We start from the raw sequence: 16,352 nt of genomic DNA, 5'->3' as shown, positions 1-16,352 counted from the left end.
AAATCCAGAACAAGAACAAGTTTAACTATGCAATAACCACAATTTTAAATTGGGGGCTCACGGTTTCAACATTAAAACCCCCACATAAATCGCCCACTTTCTAGCACAGGATTTTAGTCATTTCCCGCACGTATTTCTTGTAGGTGTTTTGTTGTTCACACCCTAATTGGAACGTTATTTGTACTACAAAGCTCTAGTATAAAATAAGTTCCATTTATGTATCTTGTAGTTTTATCCTGATGAAGTCTCAGTAGCATACGAAGCCGGTCGATTAATAAACTCAGTTATACAAGGCAAGTTGCTGTGTGCTGCTCTTAAGTTTTTTTATTTAAAAAAGAAAGCAAATAGATTAATTAAAGATTGACTGACCGACTGACAGATTGACTATAACAGCAACAATATACATGTATCTTTATTGCTTCTAATTCTCCAAAGGGAGAGGTTGGTCTGATTGAATGAATGAATGAATGAATGAAAGAATGAGTGAGCGAGCGAGCAAGCGGGCAGGTGGGCGGTCAGGTGGGGGGAGGGGGTGAGTGATTGAGTGAGTGAATAAATGGAAGACGGATGAATTTTCCACCATCATTGCCCGAATGTCATTTTTGAACTTGAACTTTATTACGATAATCCAAGTTCAGGTTAATCCTGATAGCCCAATAAAAAGTGTTTGTCAAAATGTGCTCTCATTTACCTCTTCAAAACTGTGGTTTAAAAAAGATGGTAACCATTCCTGAACATTGACACAGGATGCCTGAACAGCGGATTCGCATCTAAACACTTCATTCACGCGACACTCTCTACTGGAGACCCCTAAAAACAAACATTACATTTTGCATTATTTGAAAATGTGATAGAAAACCATTATGGAAAAAATGTTTGTTGTGGTTATGTTATGTACCTCCTAAGCCATGTGGAGACATGTCCATTGTAAATGCCCCACTGTAAAAAAGGCAGTGCAAAAAAAATGTGCCATACAAAACTTTTTATTAGCATAAAGTATTAAATTACACACATCATCATCATCATTATTACCAGCAATATGTTATTATTATTATTATTATTAATGTACAATTTTTTGGCTTGAGAACAGCTAGGCAAAACTTGTTACAAAAATGAACTATGTATACAGAACATGACTTAAAGGCCCAAGAAACTATGACATCACAGAGAACCCAACGAAACATGTTCAAACTGCAGAAAAATTAATTGGTCTCAACTGACTGCAGCAAATATTTAAGATAAAAACACTGTACTTACCATTTATACCAACTCCGTGGAAAGGCTTGCCACTTATCCCTGGGTGTAAAGGAGAGATTATTGCAACTATGAAGACCGTACTGTGCCACTGTTCAGTTATTGCAAAAAGTAAAAAGGTAACTGTAATTGAAATACTGTAGCTGTCCTTCTAAAATGGGATATTGATCCCTTCTTGTGGCAATGTGTGACCTTGGATACTGGTTCTTTTTTCTTGACAGCTTTGGACATTTCATGTCTACAATTGTCAGTTAAATTAGCCATACACAGTGTTCAGCAGATTTCATTTGAACTTTGAATTTGTGCTGATTAGCTCTTTATTAGCTCTTTCATAAGCTCTCTATACATTTGAAACGAAATCAATAAAGATGAAGAATAAAACTGTATAAAATTACTTTTAAAATCTTTAGATTTTACCTGAAGTAGTACGGGTAGATGATGTTTGCCTTGCACGTCTGATGAATGATTTTCGTGTTGGCACTTAAATGCAAATGATAAGTGACATCATTATCAGGGCTTCTTTCATTGTATCATTCTAAGGTCATAAATTATTGCTATGGATACAGAGTTGTTCTTACCTTGCACAGTGTTTACAGTCACTAAATCATCATCTTCGAAAGGACTTTGAAATAGATCAGTGTCTGTGGGAGTTCAGCATGCAAACAATGCATTAATTTTTATTTAATGTATTTTTAATTAGTTACAGTTAATTCGATCAATTTCCCTGAACCTATTTGGATTGTCTTTTGTTGCTGTTATTAAGGATTATGCAGTATAGTCCTGTTTCTCAAACCTCCAGGGGAAAAAACCCACCACAAAAACACTAGCATGAAAATATATAATGATTCATGATTGTCTGCAAGTGGCCCATCAGGCTGGAGCTTATCCTGGTTTCCGTGGCATGAAACAACTAGCAGTATTTCTATTCCCCCCTGGATGGGATGCTAGTCCATCACAGGGTTACCCCCAGCAGTAAATTTGCCGATACCCAAGAGCACAACAACCTGGCACAGGGTTGCAAATTTTTTATTGGTGACTGCTACAGCAGTGGTCTTGAACAAGGGGTTTGGTTTTTAGTTATGGGTAGATTTGTAGTCAAAGTATAAGAACTGGAAAAGGTTGTCAGCAACCTTAAAGCAGTGAAATGGGTAGGGGGATAATTCATTGTATTACTTTGTATTACATGCAGCTCTCATAGTTAGTAATAACAACTATTATTTTGTTTTTACTCTGGTGTTTGTGTTCCACGCACTTATACTAATTATGTAAAGTAAGCACTATGGCACAAAATCTGACATTTTTTATTTTATGGGCTGTGTGTACTCTTAGTGTTGCAAGTAACACCTGAAATTTACTAGCAGGCTGCTAAAAGTGAGATTTTTTCCTTTCGAGCACTTTTACACATTACAACGTTATTGCACACAAACCTTAAGATAATTGCTTTAATAAAATTTTATTTTGAATCATTTCACTTACATTCACTTCTTCTAGGTGACTGGTCAACCCGGACAGGTGTGCTGGCCAAAGGGGCAAGAACTGATGATGGAAGAGGCGATGAAGAGGGTGATGTAATGGCAGCAGGTGTTGCGTAGGTGACTTGTGTAGCAGTTGAAACAGTTGTGTTGGCAGCGATGGCACTGGTGACAGATGTAGTGGTTGAAGCAGTTGCATTGGCAGGGATGGCACTGGTGACTGGTGTAGTGGTTGAAGCAGTTGTGTTGGCAGGGATGGCACTGGTGACTGGTGTAGTGGTTGAAGCAATAGTGATGGCAGGGATTGTACTAATGACTGGTGTAGCAGTCGAAGCAGTAATGATTGCAGAGATATCACTGGTGACTGGACTAGGGGTTGGAGCAGTAGTGATGGCAGGGTTTGAAGTGGTCACAGTCTGACCTCGTGTCAAAGTGTTGTTATTGCGGCGCGGTCTGTCTGTAAAGGAGAAGAATGCAGCTTAATATTATTATTGGAAAGCACATCTGCACATAATAATAATCTTTATTGAGGAAACCTTTTCACATACATGTGGTTTTCGAAAAGGACCTCAAAGATTAATACTAATTAGTCTAACTAAAAATATGAAATTTATAAAACACTTAAGTTAAATTTAAAATCTGTCTCTTAACCATGGAACTTTGTACTGGTCTTACTAGTCCATGGCACAAATTACATACGCATGTACTAGTGCCTTGTACAGTACAAGCCTATATATAAAAAACCACAGAAACAAATTGAAAATGTAATATTAAAAATCTGATGTTTAATTAATCTGCAAGCAAGCCAGAGTGAAATACAGGCTAGCTTCATTTTGTTCTGTGGTTACTTTTCTGGCAGACAACCCAACAGACATACGGACAAGCTAAGCAGACTACTCGGTACTCCGTTAAGTGTTAAAAACAAATTATAAAAATGGAATTGAAGTACAGTGAAGTAAGATTACTTTTCTATGTCCTATTGAACATTATTTTCTATTTTTTTTTTCTATTTTACAGTCAGATTATTATTTCATTGGTAAAATCAATGTACTAATGAATTTCCAGGTTACATCAATAAAGATATTACCGGTTAATTATTCATTCGTTGCTGGTACTGAGAAAGTCTTTTTAAATTTCGCCTTTTTTCTGATGAAATGTAATTGTAATGAGTTTATGTAATGTGATGTAATGTATTGAATTGTATGTCTTGTAAATTGTTTGCAGGCCCCCATTTAAACCAGCCTACGCTGAATTGGGTGGCCTGTTGAAATATTGCATATAAATAAATAAATAAATAAATATCTGGTGGTATTTAGGGTGTATTTTATATTTTTAAATTGTGTTCGATTTAGTTTGATTGGTTTCGATTAGATTCAGAAATCGAACTCTGTCACACAACCCAATCGTTCGACTAAGTTCGATTGAGTTCGACTACCGAACAGTGGGAAATAGGTGAGTAAGTCCGATTGATCTCGAGACAACAATTTCGGGCATACGACAAAATGAAATTTGGCAGTTATACGAGCGACCAAAAACTAAAAACGCGCGGGTGGCAAAGCTTTGAGAGGCGCGGCTAAAGAGGCCTCGCCGCGCGCGCGCTTTTTTCCCCAAATTAAAGGCTAAGTTACTCACCTTTTTTACGTTTCCAGTGCATGAAAACTTTTTTCTTTTTGCTCCCACCGAATAGATCCAATATCTTGTCGCCACTAGGCACTCCCACGTGGACGACTTTCATAGCCTGTCCTTTTGTGTACGATGAAATGAATCTCAAACTGTTGAAAGGAAATAAACATAAACTTTCTGGCTGTTCGAGCATGTATTGCTATACAGCAAATAACTGTTGAATACAGTGATCAATAGATAGAGATTTACTAGTAAACAATCTAGGCCTGATTTGTAACAATAGTTATTATTGGATTTCCAGTTCAAAGCGATCACTCACCAAGATAGGTCTAAACCCGCTAAGGTTGGAAAGGCGGCAACCAAGCTGTCTGTTATGGTGGACGCCGACTCGCTTCTTCTAAAACCAACATCTTTTACTCTGCCAGCGTCAACCAGCTTTTTGAAAGCTGTTTTCCTGGGGACTGTTTGAATCCTTTTAGGCAGATGAATAAAAGTCCGCGTCAACGCTCGACCGGCGTGGAGAGGCGGATCGGCAACGTTCTGGACGTCAGAATCGCTCTCACTGGAGCTCTCACTAGTCGAGCGATCACTGTTATCATTACCCATCATGGAAAAAATAAATGAACTTGTCAGCGACCAGAGGGTTTGTGTCTTGCTGAATGCAACGACGCTAACTTACGAAAGACGCTTATTTCGCGGCGTCACAAAGTAACTTGATACTACGTTATAACTTGTAAGGGGCGGTACGCTCTAAAGACACTGACAATGATACCATATAATTTGTGTTACGAGAGGTGGCAAAAATAGGATAATTTTCATGACTTTTACTGCCAGTCACAATGACAAAATCTGAGGATTTTTTAAAACAAATAGTTTCTGTGATCTCCGCTGTCATCAAACAAAGCGAAGTTGTATTAAATACCGTGCGGTGCTTAATTTGAAACGACAGAAGAGGTGTCACAATTTTTCTCAACTTCAACTTTGGGTGCTCTTTTTTTTCGCGGCAATAGGAAACAGGAATAAAAAAACGCTTGATCGCAGTATATTCTCAGGCACTCTGCGTTGTGTCTTCAGAACCAGTTTTCTCCTATCGCAATGGGGTCATTTGGGGAGGTATACAGAGGGTTTTTGTGTGAAGCCTGATAAATGAAAAGAACGGAAATCGCAAGGTGGTGCGTGATTACTGGGCGAGTTCCCGATTTCTAGGCGCGTGACGTAATTCACCTGTTAGATTTCAAGGATAAGTAAGGCTTTCTCTGGGCTATAACAATACCATTAGATAGAAAAATACAGTCCTTATAAATAAAACAGAATATTAATTGAGGTCAAACAATGAATTTTCTCTATTTATGTACGTCCAAATGTAATCAATATGACAATTCGGCGATATGGCAAGAAATCTGATCGACTTCTTTGAATGGAAGTGAAATTTGCATCACAAAAGAGCTGAGGTGCGACAGTGATTCAGCGAACGTGTATTGTAGCTCGTTAGACCGACTGGAGTCTTCAACCTGAACATTGCAAAATCTGCTTTTGATCAGTATTGGAAATTCGTGCTTGGCATTACGATATGAATTTGAATTTGTTTATTGATTTGGAAAGAGGACCGCGATCTGCTTTGGTTCGATGGCTCCAAAGGCGACGTTTGATAGCAGATCCTCTTTGGTGTGCGCAGTGTAATATCGCGATGGAATTAACCGAGAGAAATGGCGAACATGTAGACGGGTTTCTTTGGTGAGTACAGAGTTGCATCTACTGAATCAGTGCGATTCACGTGAAATCTAATGTAGTCTACTATAAAATTGCTTATACACGAAATGAACGCTACACTTGAACAAGAAATAATGACGCGCCTTCAAAGTTATGCTAACTGTTTTAGCCAATAGAGAAAACAGAAAATTTTCATCATTCTTACTTGTTCTTCGAACGTTTTTTCTCTATGCTGGCGTAACTAGAATTAAAATTAGAATTAAAAATCTGAAACCCTGAGAAGAAGAAATGTAGAGTCTCGATCATGCAAACATATCATGAGCCCTTGTATTCGTAGAATCACCATTTCTCGGGCCATTTAAAAAAGGAATTTCTAGCATAAATGGCCACATCCGTTAAATAATTCCCAAAACAATTGATGTCGTACCTCTAAAAAAAAAAACGGCAGGGATCAAAACTGCAACAGTGAACATAAATCATGTTTAGACTCTCTTACGGGAACGGGGCGCATAGGTCAATTAGCAATAGCGTGTATTTCTTTTTGTTTTATTAGGAGATGTAGTGGGTGTCGCAAAAGACGAAGCTTGCGAACGAACAGCTTTTTTGTTGAATTCCCGAAGATCCCTTTGGGAATGCTTCTTCGCATAATGTTTTCCTTTGTGCACGAGGAGTCACAACATAGAATTGCGGAAACGCTTGCCTTAAGCCGAAGTTTAGTTTCTCGCATTTATAGGCCACTACAAGATCTGTGCTCAGTGGATCTCGAAAACAGGTCAATCCTACCGTTTGGAGGACCCGGAGCTGTTATAAAGTGCGACGAAAGCAAGTTCAACCATAAATCCAAGGTAATAAACTTAACCCAACCTGATCCTTATAGAGCTACCTTATCTCAAGAAAACGCACGCAAAAATCCAGAAAGGAAATTTGGGATATATGAACAATTTACCGCTCTTGCCACTATTGTTGTCCAACTAACTTTTGTGACTTTCTTTTATCACCGGTGAATATACGACCATAGCGTCTCGTCCCCTCTTTTATGCTAAAAATTAGTTAAAAATACCAACGACACCTTTTGGGATTGTCGCGTAAACTTTCTTTCACCTTAATTTAATTTTAGAAACCGCTCCGGAGAAAGTCGTTTTAATTTTGCCAAAAGCTGTTTCGTTTTGACTGGAAATCGGTTAACCTATCGTCGTTTATTAAATGCACAAAAAAATCTCAATTCGGAGATAATGCACACAACCATTCTTAACGTTCGATGGGTAACATCTTGGTAATGCACATAAAGACCGTCAAATACTAATAAAATGATAAGCACAAATTTAAAGGATAATCTTTTTCAAAAACTCTAAGAAAAAAGCGGCCGAGACAAAACTTACTTTGGTTGTTTATTCCAGTATAACAGGGGAAGGAGAGCAGCCCGTGACTCGTGGGTGTTTGGCATCATAACCACAGAGTATAGTCCCGCGCGGGGTTACTTTAAGGTTGTCGAGAGAAGAAATGCGGCCACCCTTCTACCGATCATCAATAGATGCGTCCTGCCCGGTAGTGAAATCCATACAGACGATTGGGGGGCATACAGACGAATAATGCAACTTCCAAGCGTCCGCAGACATAGAGTTGTCGTGCACGCCCACAATTTCGTCGATCCACGCACTGGAGTGCATACACAGGAGGTGGAGTCTTGCTGGAGCCAGCTTAAACTCGGGCAAAAACAGAGAAAGGGGCTGAGAAGAGAAGATCTGCAATCCTACCTCGACGAGAGAATGTGGCGGCAGTGGAGAGGAGGAGACCATACGCAAATCATGGCAAATTTTATCGCCATCATACCCCTACAATTCTCGACTAACCAACCAGCTCTATAATAAATAATTATAATCTTCTTAAATAGTAATTTTCAAGTCGCTTATAGAGTGTTTTTATTTAAGGACGTTCGCGCGTAAATTTTCTACTCGATAGATTTTTTTTAAACTTCTACTACAGTGAGACTGATGACTTACTTGTTTCAGAAATGAAATAAAAATAGGGGGTCACCGGCTTCGTTTCAGAGATAAGGCGTGTGGAAAACTAGTCTGATTTTGATAAATTGGTGCGTGTAATTCAGCATGCTCTCCAAGTTCTTTAGGTTAAAATATCAAAGATAAGTCAACAGTGGCAAACTATCCTAAGTGAATCTGTGGCGTTCATAATTTCAAATATTTCCATTATTTTCAGAGACCTTAACCCAAAATCCACGCAAAGTCAAAGCGATGGCCATTTGCCCTATTATTCTTCACTTTACTACTTAGCGCGCGCGCTCGATGCATGACGTGGCATGTGAAATTCGTGCGCAGTAAGGATGCGCAGAAACAATTAGCGCGAACATCCTTAAGGGAGACTTATGTTTAGTGGCCCAATATTTTATTTTAAATTCAAACGTTAACAATTTAACAGTTCAAACTGCAATACGACATTTGGTACCCCAATACACAGAACACCTGGCTACGCCCCTTCTAATTATATATGTTTTAGATATTATGGTGGCATACTTCAGTTTTAAGAGATTCAAGAGCGCACGTTAACATTTTCTTGTTAACGTCAATGTTGCACGCGCAGCCGGCAAAACTTGGCCAAAAAAAAATTACACGGGAACCACCAGTTACGTTTAAACAAGGGCACTAAACATATTCTTTTCTGCCACATTGTCGTGTCACATTTACGTCAGAGTTTTGTTAGCCACGATATTAGAATATAGAAGAAATAACATTAATTAATGTAAATTGAAGTTTAGCAACTTTCTTTTTTAAAAACGTTAATTGGAAACGGTTCTTTTCGTGCCCTGGTGGAGCCTATAATCTGGAGTTTAATGGGGACTGTGGCGGTCAGGCGGTTGTTTTGTTTTACACTGTGGTAAAACACGACGGGCATTTGAGAACAGTAGGGAAAAGTAGAAAGGACGAGCCGCAGGCAAGTATTTTCTACATTTCTCGAATGTTCTCAAATGTCCGGAGTGTTTTATCACAGTGTAATAAACGTCTTAGGCTTCTTCATTTGCTTTATGATATAGATTTTACATGCGCAAAACAATAACACACGCTTTTTCTATGCTTTATACTCTGATAAAACATAGGTTTTTGACCAATCAGAGCACGCGCAGGGTCCTATTTATATTGTAATTGTTCATAGATCTAGACACTGTTTTGTTTAAAATATGAAATTGATGTTCAGTGCAATAAAAGTCAGACAAGATACAAAGATATCACTTAACGTCGCGGGCTTTGTCTCGAATGTAACAGAGCATTTTACGTGGATTTGGCACTATGGCTGAGAAGGAGGTGGCCTGCAATCTGCCGGGAACTTGGTGCTAAAGGGTGAACATTATTCACTCACTAACAGGCAGAGCTGCTGCTCGAAGCTATCACAAAAGGGACAATTGTCGTAAACGAGTCGTAGTCAATAGTAGTTCGACAACTCAGTTTGACATACCTAAAAAAAGCAAATAGAGATAAGGATATTACTTTGCACGCCCTTAGAGCTTAGAGCTCATTTCTTATCCGAAAGCTTCGTTAATCGCGTTCATCAACCTAACAGATCTCAGTTCAAGGCCAGGCAAAACGAGGATACATGTTTTCGGAAATTCAGTTGAACGCAACGTTTCTTGGTTTAGCCACACCTTAAGTCACGGCGCACGGCTGACGCAAGGTTGCTGCATGCGAGAAAAGTATAACAAAGTTTTCAGACCATAGATATGAAAACATGAAATGTTCAATACTGAAGTCGTGGAATGACAAGCCATTAGGCGAGTTGTTTTAATGGGGCCTGGTTCTTTCTTCGTAAGGACTACTCCCTACCGGTCAATTCATCTTTGTTGCTGTTTATAACACTTTTTTGACTAAAAATTAAATGTTAAACGTCCCAACCGAATTCAGTGGCAGCTGAAAGAGATCAAACAGGTCGATCCACTTTTTTCCTGAACTGAACAAGAATAAACACAATATGTGCTAATAGATCGTGTCTTCGCCATTGACTAAGATTCCATTTCGAAGAAAGGTTAGTTTAAAGGGAAGTATCACGAGAGGTCTTCTAAGTTTTTGTATAAACTATGCCAGCGTTAGAAAGGTTCTCTTACTGATCGCAAGAATAACCTTTAAACAAAAAAAAGGCATAAATTCACTCATTAAGATGTGCACAAACCACAATCAATGGCTTTTTTGTGATTTTACTCCAGGTGATACTTTCAAATTTGAAAACGTAGGCCCGACGTTTTCAAACTTTAGACCATTACTTCTACCTGTACGAAGCCAAACCAGTTTGAAACAACTTTCGTGACCAGTATAGCACGTTTAGCAAACGTTAGGCGACTATTAGTAGACTTCCAATTAATTCCATCGCTTTCATTGGATTTTCAAGAAGCACTAAATCTTGGTGAGACTACCCCTTTAAGTTATATGGTCTAATATGGCTGTGCCCTATATAGGAATGGTGACGGTGAATGGTTAAGCTGAAATTTTCAATAGAAGAGAGAGGGGGGGGGGCGATCCAGTTCGCCCATGGGCAAGGACTCGTGGGGTGAGCTGGATGTCAGCAAATGTGTTGACTCTCTTTTAGAAAAAGTTGTAAAAGCTATATTTCACATAACCTGGTGTTATCCCGATTTCATTGTAATGCAGATGTTAACTTCAAAATGATTGATTCTTACAGAATAATATTTTTTTGTTATTTTTTTCCAAGCGGGCACGGTAACGAATCCTGCAATCTGATTGGTTCTTAGCGCGGTCCGGATTTTCCTATCTATGACCACAGTCACAGTAACGCTTGCGTAAGTTTTTTTCCCTGACTTTTTTTCGTTTGAGAGCTTGGAAAAAAATAAATAAGTTATTTACCGGCTTAGGGTCGGTCCGTATAGTGAAAAATTGTGACCTCGGACTTGGAAATGCTGCCCTCGGCCTGCGGCCACGGGCAGCATTTTCAAGACCTCGGTCACAGTTTTTCACTATACGGACCTCCCAGCCGGCAAATAACATATAATAGAACTGAAAATTTCTCACTTCGCGGACAATTCTACCCACAAATTTGCTTGAAAACACATTGCGTTAAATTATCTTTCCTGTCGCGATCTTTGTAAAAACCCTCCAATTTTTATTTTTAACTTTTTTTTAATGCTATTCAACGTATTTTTGGTCGTTCCAATTGTGTCACGCCTAGGGTCCCATCTTCAAACTTCCTAAGGATTAAAGGGAAACAGTTTTTAAGACCTCGGGCACAGTTTTCCCCAATACGGACCTCCCGGCCGGCAAATAACATATCTATATTTTTCGGGACATTGCATACGAATTAGAAAACATTGTTTTGGTAAGGTTTAAAGGAAAATCAAAAGGCTCTTTGGGAGTACCCCCCGGGTGGGGGGCTCGTGTCACTTTTTATGAAGCTTTATTTGAAACTGAACGCTTTTCGCGTCTTTTTATTGCCTGCTGGCAACCTTGCTCATGGTTTGTTACAGTGATTCCGATATCGCAAATTGGTAAAAAAAAATAATAATAATAATCAAAAGATAATTTATGTAGCTTTTTGTTACTCATTGAAGGTTGCGTTACATTGTAGCGTGACCTTTACAACATGATATACGATACACGTGTAAGCCAGGTCAATTTCCCACGACAATCTTTAGTCAAGAAAGATACACGTTTCTGTTTTTCAAATCGAAGAGAGCGTATGGAATATAATTTCTCTCTTTCGATTACACTTTCGTGTAACACGCGTGAAGAGGAGAGAGAAAAAGAGAGAGAAAAAAACCGCTAAAGGTGCAGCCTGCAATCGCTCCAAAGCCGGAAGCCAATTTCATTTTTTGTGCTGCGCTGGAAACATTATCATTGTCAAAGTAATTCCATTGATGATTTCCAGATTCCTTGTGAATTGTTCCTTTCTGCCTATTTGTGCTAGCTAGCGTGTTCGTGGTCGACAATCCCTTTTCGACAAGCTAAATATTCGAGAGAAAGTATCTTCTCAATGATGTCTCTGGAAACAGCTTTTAACTGTGCTTTTTTGGAGAAGGTGGACGCGAGTTTACAGTGCCCTATCTGGTGAGTTTTGAAATTCTAATATTGCTTGGTCTAAGAATAACCGTTGTTGAATGCATTGCCATGTTTCTTTCCAGTTTAAATGTTATCCTGAAACCCGTTACCCTGAGCTGTGGGCATTCTGGCTGGGAAAAGTGCTTAGCTAATCTGGCTAGAATCGCTACGCCAAAGTGTCATACATGTCGCACGCCATTCACAGCGAACGGCCTGAAGCTTAACGTCATCATGGACACCATGACCAGAGATCTAAATGTAAAATGTTTAAGCGGAGGCTGTGAGTGGAGTGGCATTTATCCCGAAGCAGAGGACCACTATAATGAATGTCCTAAACTAGAAGAAAGGTGCAAAAACGAGCACTGCACACACGTGGCTGCTCGGGAAACGATGCCAGCCCACGAGGACGTCTGCCCAAAACAAAAGCTCCCGTGTATGGACTGCAAACTGCTGGTACCTAGAGATGGCATACAACATCACCACGACTTTATGTGCGTCAATTCGCCAGTACAATGTCCGTTGGAATGCGGAACGCTGTTACCACGGTATGTTGATTATTCCCAATTTCTGGCCGGAACAGTCGATTTCTCAAAACAGTGTGATATGGTTCATGAGAGGGATGCGGGATTGTCACTTATTTTCACGATATTTAAATTACACGATGTGCCAAAAAAAATGCTAAATAGGCGACCTGCGAAAGAACTTGTTTCACGTTTTTAACGTTTTTTTAAGCCAAAGCATAAAAATAAGGTGGTCGGAATAGCATGCTTGATCCACTTTTCGAAATTGCGATCCCGCGAAACAGGCAGCCATAGAGGATCAACATAACATACGAATAGGTTATTGCTTGAGGTGAGAGTCAAAAATAGTCACTTAAGAAAACGAAACCTGGTTGACCGTTGACAAAGAGTGAACTGAACAAGGAAAACCGTTCTAAGTAGGGGATATATATGCACCCCTTGCGAAGGTAATAGAGTTTTGACGGTATGCAAAGACGCAATATACAACTTTTGCTTTAAATTTCATTTAAACTTCAAAAAACTCAGTTAACCTGATAGAATTCAAAGTCCTTTATAATGTCGTTATATAGCACTTGCTTGCAAATCTGATGGCACAAAGCAACGTTCTCGAATACTGGTTTCCATCCTATTTTTCTCTTCGGCGTAGAATTTTCGAAAAACAGTTCCAAGTCCTCCGCTAGTGGCAGGATCAGGATTTTTTTTTGTCTTGAAGAGAGTACAAGATACACTTTCACAATTGAGAGACTCCTCTTCGTTGCTCTGTCAGTGTTTCGACTATCCTTGTCTTCGATCTAATAACTTGGAATTTTTTTCCTCTTTGTATTGATGAAACCTTTCGGTCATTTTTGCGATTTCAGCATCAAAGCCGTTTTTGCGTGACGTCAGTCCTGAATCGTCTAATAATTTTGGTATTATTAAGACAACTGTCCAATAATAGAAACGTCTTCCAAATTTGGTCGTTGCCAGCCGGTAAGCTGGAATTGTTTTTTTAAGATGCTCTAGATCGGGGTTACTAAATTTTTTTACACAGCGCTACTGAGTTAAATAAGTAACTAAACAAAAAAAATGGGATTCTGTCTTGATGCTTTAATCTATGTGAGGACATTATAATTTAACAAAAGGACACGGGTGATTAAAACTCTAAACATGGTTATCGGCGAACGCATTTAGTTACTTAGAATCTGCGATAAATTTATTTATTAGTGGAGAAAACAGTTGGCGGTGTTCGACCACCTTGTTATAACTTCTTGATATATTGTAACAAAAGGTAATATCCCATCCCATTTTCAGGAACCATGTAAACCTACATTTGGAGCTTTGCAGCAACAAAGGTATCGAGTGCCAGGTTCCTGGCTGCAAAAGAGTCGTGGAGAGAAAACACTACCAGCAGCATGTGTTAGAGGCCGCTGAAAGTCATTTCAACCTGCAGAATGCAGAAATTCAACGGCTTAATAGGATATTAAACAAAGAGGTAAAAAATAACGGGCTTTAATTTATACCATTCGATATATTCCCATGAATAAAAATTTCTTAAGTTTAATGTTTGATCAATTTCCCTGCCCTCATCAATAGTCAAATTCACATATTGAATAGTATACAGCATACACATTTTATAATTGAGCATGCACATCTTTAATACATTGGGGTAACATTAAAATAAGCTGAACTAGTAGATGTATACTTTATTCACCCTCGGAAATGTAGAGTAGCTTTAACAGCTAATGTTAAGGAGCATTTCAACAGCACAATGGGCAAAGACCAGACCACAACACCGGGAACTTCCCTGCTTTTGCGAGCAGGAGTGTGTGGGTTCTTTAACGTCCCCTGCTGACCATAACAGTGAAGATGCAGGAGACGGGGCCTACGGTTTATCGTCCTTATCCGAGAAGACTAGAAAATCTAACCATTTGCAGATGTCATTGCAAAGGAAGCATATTCTCCTCAGTTATTTTAAGACCCTGAGTGTTGGTCCGGTCTGGGGCTCGAACCCGAGACCTCCCACAGTCCGACGCTCTACCAACTAGGCTAACCGGTCGGCAGTGGTAACTGCCTCCCCTCTTTTGTTACTCACTCACTCACTCACTCACTCACTTGCTCGATGAAATTCACGACGACTCCCCTGTTCATGTGGCAGAAGCACAAATTTGCATTCTATATTATAGAGGGTCATCCAAATATAAAAATAACTTGGTTAAATGCCGGCTGTTAGTCATATGGTCATAATCATTGACAAATGTAATGAATACCATCATCATTACAGGATTACAATGCAGAGAAAGAGGAACCAGAAGCGGACAAGGTTATCTCTTTTAAATGGGAGATAGAAGAGTTCCCCACCAATATGGCCCTTCTGAACACGAGACAGGAGCCACTGACCAGTAATGTTTTCAGGAACGGGAGAGACAGTTGGAGGGCTCTGCTGACACAGGACATGGATTTGTTCCTGCAACTTGTGTCAGCAGCAAACCCAGTGACAGTTGAGATAAGGTAAGAAAATATAATTAAAAATTATTCAATGAGTGCATGATGGATTGGAAATGGCAGATAGCCAACGAGGCATAGTGCCAAGTTGGGTATAACTAACTCATATCCAACAAGTGCTTGTGGAAAATTTGTTTTATTGAAAACATCCAAAGAATTGCGATTAAAAGAATTGAAAGAACTGCAACCAAGCATATTTGTGGTCCATGGAATATGAAATCACATACAGGGAATAACTGAACACTTGATTGATCTGGTTAAAATGGAAAACCACATGTTCATTCCGTAAAAGTGTATGATTTGCATTCAAAATGTAAGGCAGTAAAATTATGCAGTCAAAGTACCGGTACACCTTTAATCGTCACTCGATCTATTAGAAGGTCTAGCTGCTGGAAAATGATGAGTATTATTCAATACCTTTGAAACTTTATTTCTTAATTAGGTTTGTGATGATGCCTGGAGGAGATAAAGAAGAGGTTTTTTTCCTCAGCCACACTACCCTCAAAGAAGGGCAAATGTGGGGATTAAATTTACAAAGAATAAATAAATGGGTAGAAGAAAATGGGAAGCTGAGAATCAAGTTTATAATTTATTTTCTTAGATTTTAATCACTTTTTTGGGCTACAGTATACCTTTCTAAACTGAAACAATCAAAACATTAAATGAGAACAAAGGATGTTGCCTTTTTGCCTAAATAAATCAATGACATTGAATAAAAGAGACAGTAGTCCATCGAAAAAAGATGCAGACCCCTAGGAAAACTTGCCTAGTCTCAATACTTTTGCGTGGCTTTCAACATAGTGGGTTTTGCATTCATACAAAGAGACTTTGAATGATTCAAGTAAACAGTTATGATACCTAACCTAACATGCTTTAACATCGAAGATCAGTTTTAGAACAACATAGCCATCCCCGATCTATTGTTCTCAATTTACATTTTGATTGGTCTAACCTTCTTCTTGGCTTGTAGGCCAACCGTAAAATTTAATTTACGCAATGTAAAATGTAAAGGAGCTTTGTTGCGGATTTTAACAGATTTTCGAACAGTAGAAATTTAAATTTGTGGCATAGGAAACCTTAAAATCAAGTGCCATTGTTACTAACAATTGCCATAATAGAGCCCTGAACCTGTCAGCAACCATATTTGTGACTGTGGATAGATTTGTTGGAAATGGATTGTAAATTGAAAATTAATGCTAAACTTTTCAGGTTGTTTCAGAGCGTGGTAAAAATCAATATTT

The 16,352-nt window shown here is 38.9% G+C and overlaps 2 protein-coding genes across 2 annotated transcripts; one reads left to right on the top strand and one right to left on the bottom strand.

Moving 5' to 3' along the window:
• Nucleotides 1–1,099: 1,099 nt before the first annotated feature.
• On the bottom strand, nt 1,100–5,185 carry LOC145499516 (uncharacterized). The gene is made up of 6 exons (XM_081479035.1): nt 4,669–5,185; nt 4,359–4,498; nt 2,731–3,183; nt 1,833–1,895; nt 1,672–1,734; nt 1,100–1,296 (listed from the first exon to the last, which is right to left on the bottom strand). The coding sequence occupies exons 1-6, from the start codon at nt 4,956–4,958 to the stop codon at nt 1,187–1,189; spliced, it is 1,119 nt and encodes a 372-aa protein (XP_081335161.1). The 5' UTR covers nt 4,959–5,185; the 3' UTR covers nt 1,100–1,186.
• An 851-nt stretch (nt 5,186–6,036) lies between these two features.
• LOC145500069 (uncharacterized) lies at nt 6,037–8,111 on the top strand. Its single transcript, XM_081479564.1, has 3 exons — nt 6,037–6,083; nt 6,793–6,904; nt 7,457–8,111. Exons 1-3 carry the CDS (start codon nt 6,037–6,039, stop codon nt 7,922–7,924), a joined length of 627 nt encoding a protein of 208 aa, XP_081335690.1. The 3' UTR covers nt 7,925–8,111.
• The last annotated feature ends 8,241 nt before the right edge of the window (nt 8,112–16,352 follow it).

Source organism: Orbicella franksi, chromosome 10 (genome assembly GCF_964199315.1).
Source record: "Orbicella franksi chromosome 10, jaOrbFran1.1, whole genome shotgun sequence".
NCBI lineage: Eukaryota > Metazoa > Cnidaria > Anthozoa > Scleractinia > Merulinidae > Orbicella > Orbicella franksi.
Note: the sequence above shows the minus strand (reverse complement) of the source record. Positions and strands in the feature narration are given on the sequence as shown.

Excerpts from the sequence above, each read along its gene's own strand:
- LOC145499516 (XM_081479035.1), bottom strand. The coding sequence starts at position 4,958 with ATGATGGGTAATGATAACAGTGATCGCTCGACTAGTGAGAGCTCCAGT. Across the intron at positions 4,499-4,668 it reads GCGGGTTTAGACCTATCTTG|TTTGAGATTCATTTCATCGT; the intron begins GTGAGTGATCGC and ends TCCTTTCAACAG. Across the intron at positions 3,184-4,358 it reads GCACTGGAAACGTAAAAAAG|ACAGACCGCGCCGCAATAAC; the intron begins GTGAGTAACTTA and ends TCTCCTTTACAG.
- LOC145500069 (XM_081479564.1), top strand. The coding sequence starts at position 6,037 with ATGGAATTAACCGAGAGAAATGGCGAACATGTAGACGGGTTTCTTTG. Across the intron at positions 6,084-6,792 it reads CATGTAGACGGGTTTCTTTG|GCCACTACAAGATCTGTGCT; the intron begins GTGAGTACAGAG and ends TCGCATTTATAG. Across the intron at positions 6,905-7,456 it reads AGTTCAACCATAAATCCAAG|TATAACAGGGGAAGGAGAGC; the intron begins GTAATAAACTTA and ends TGTTTATTCCAG.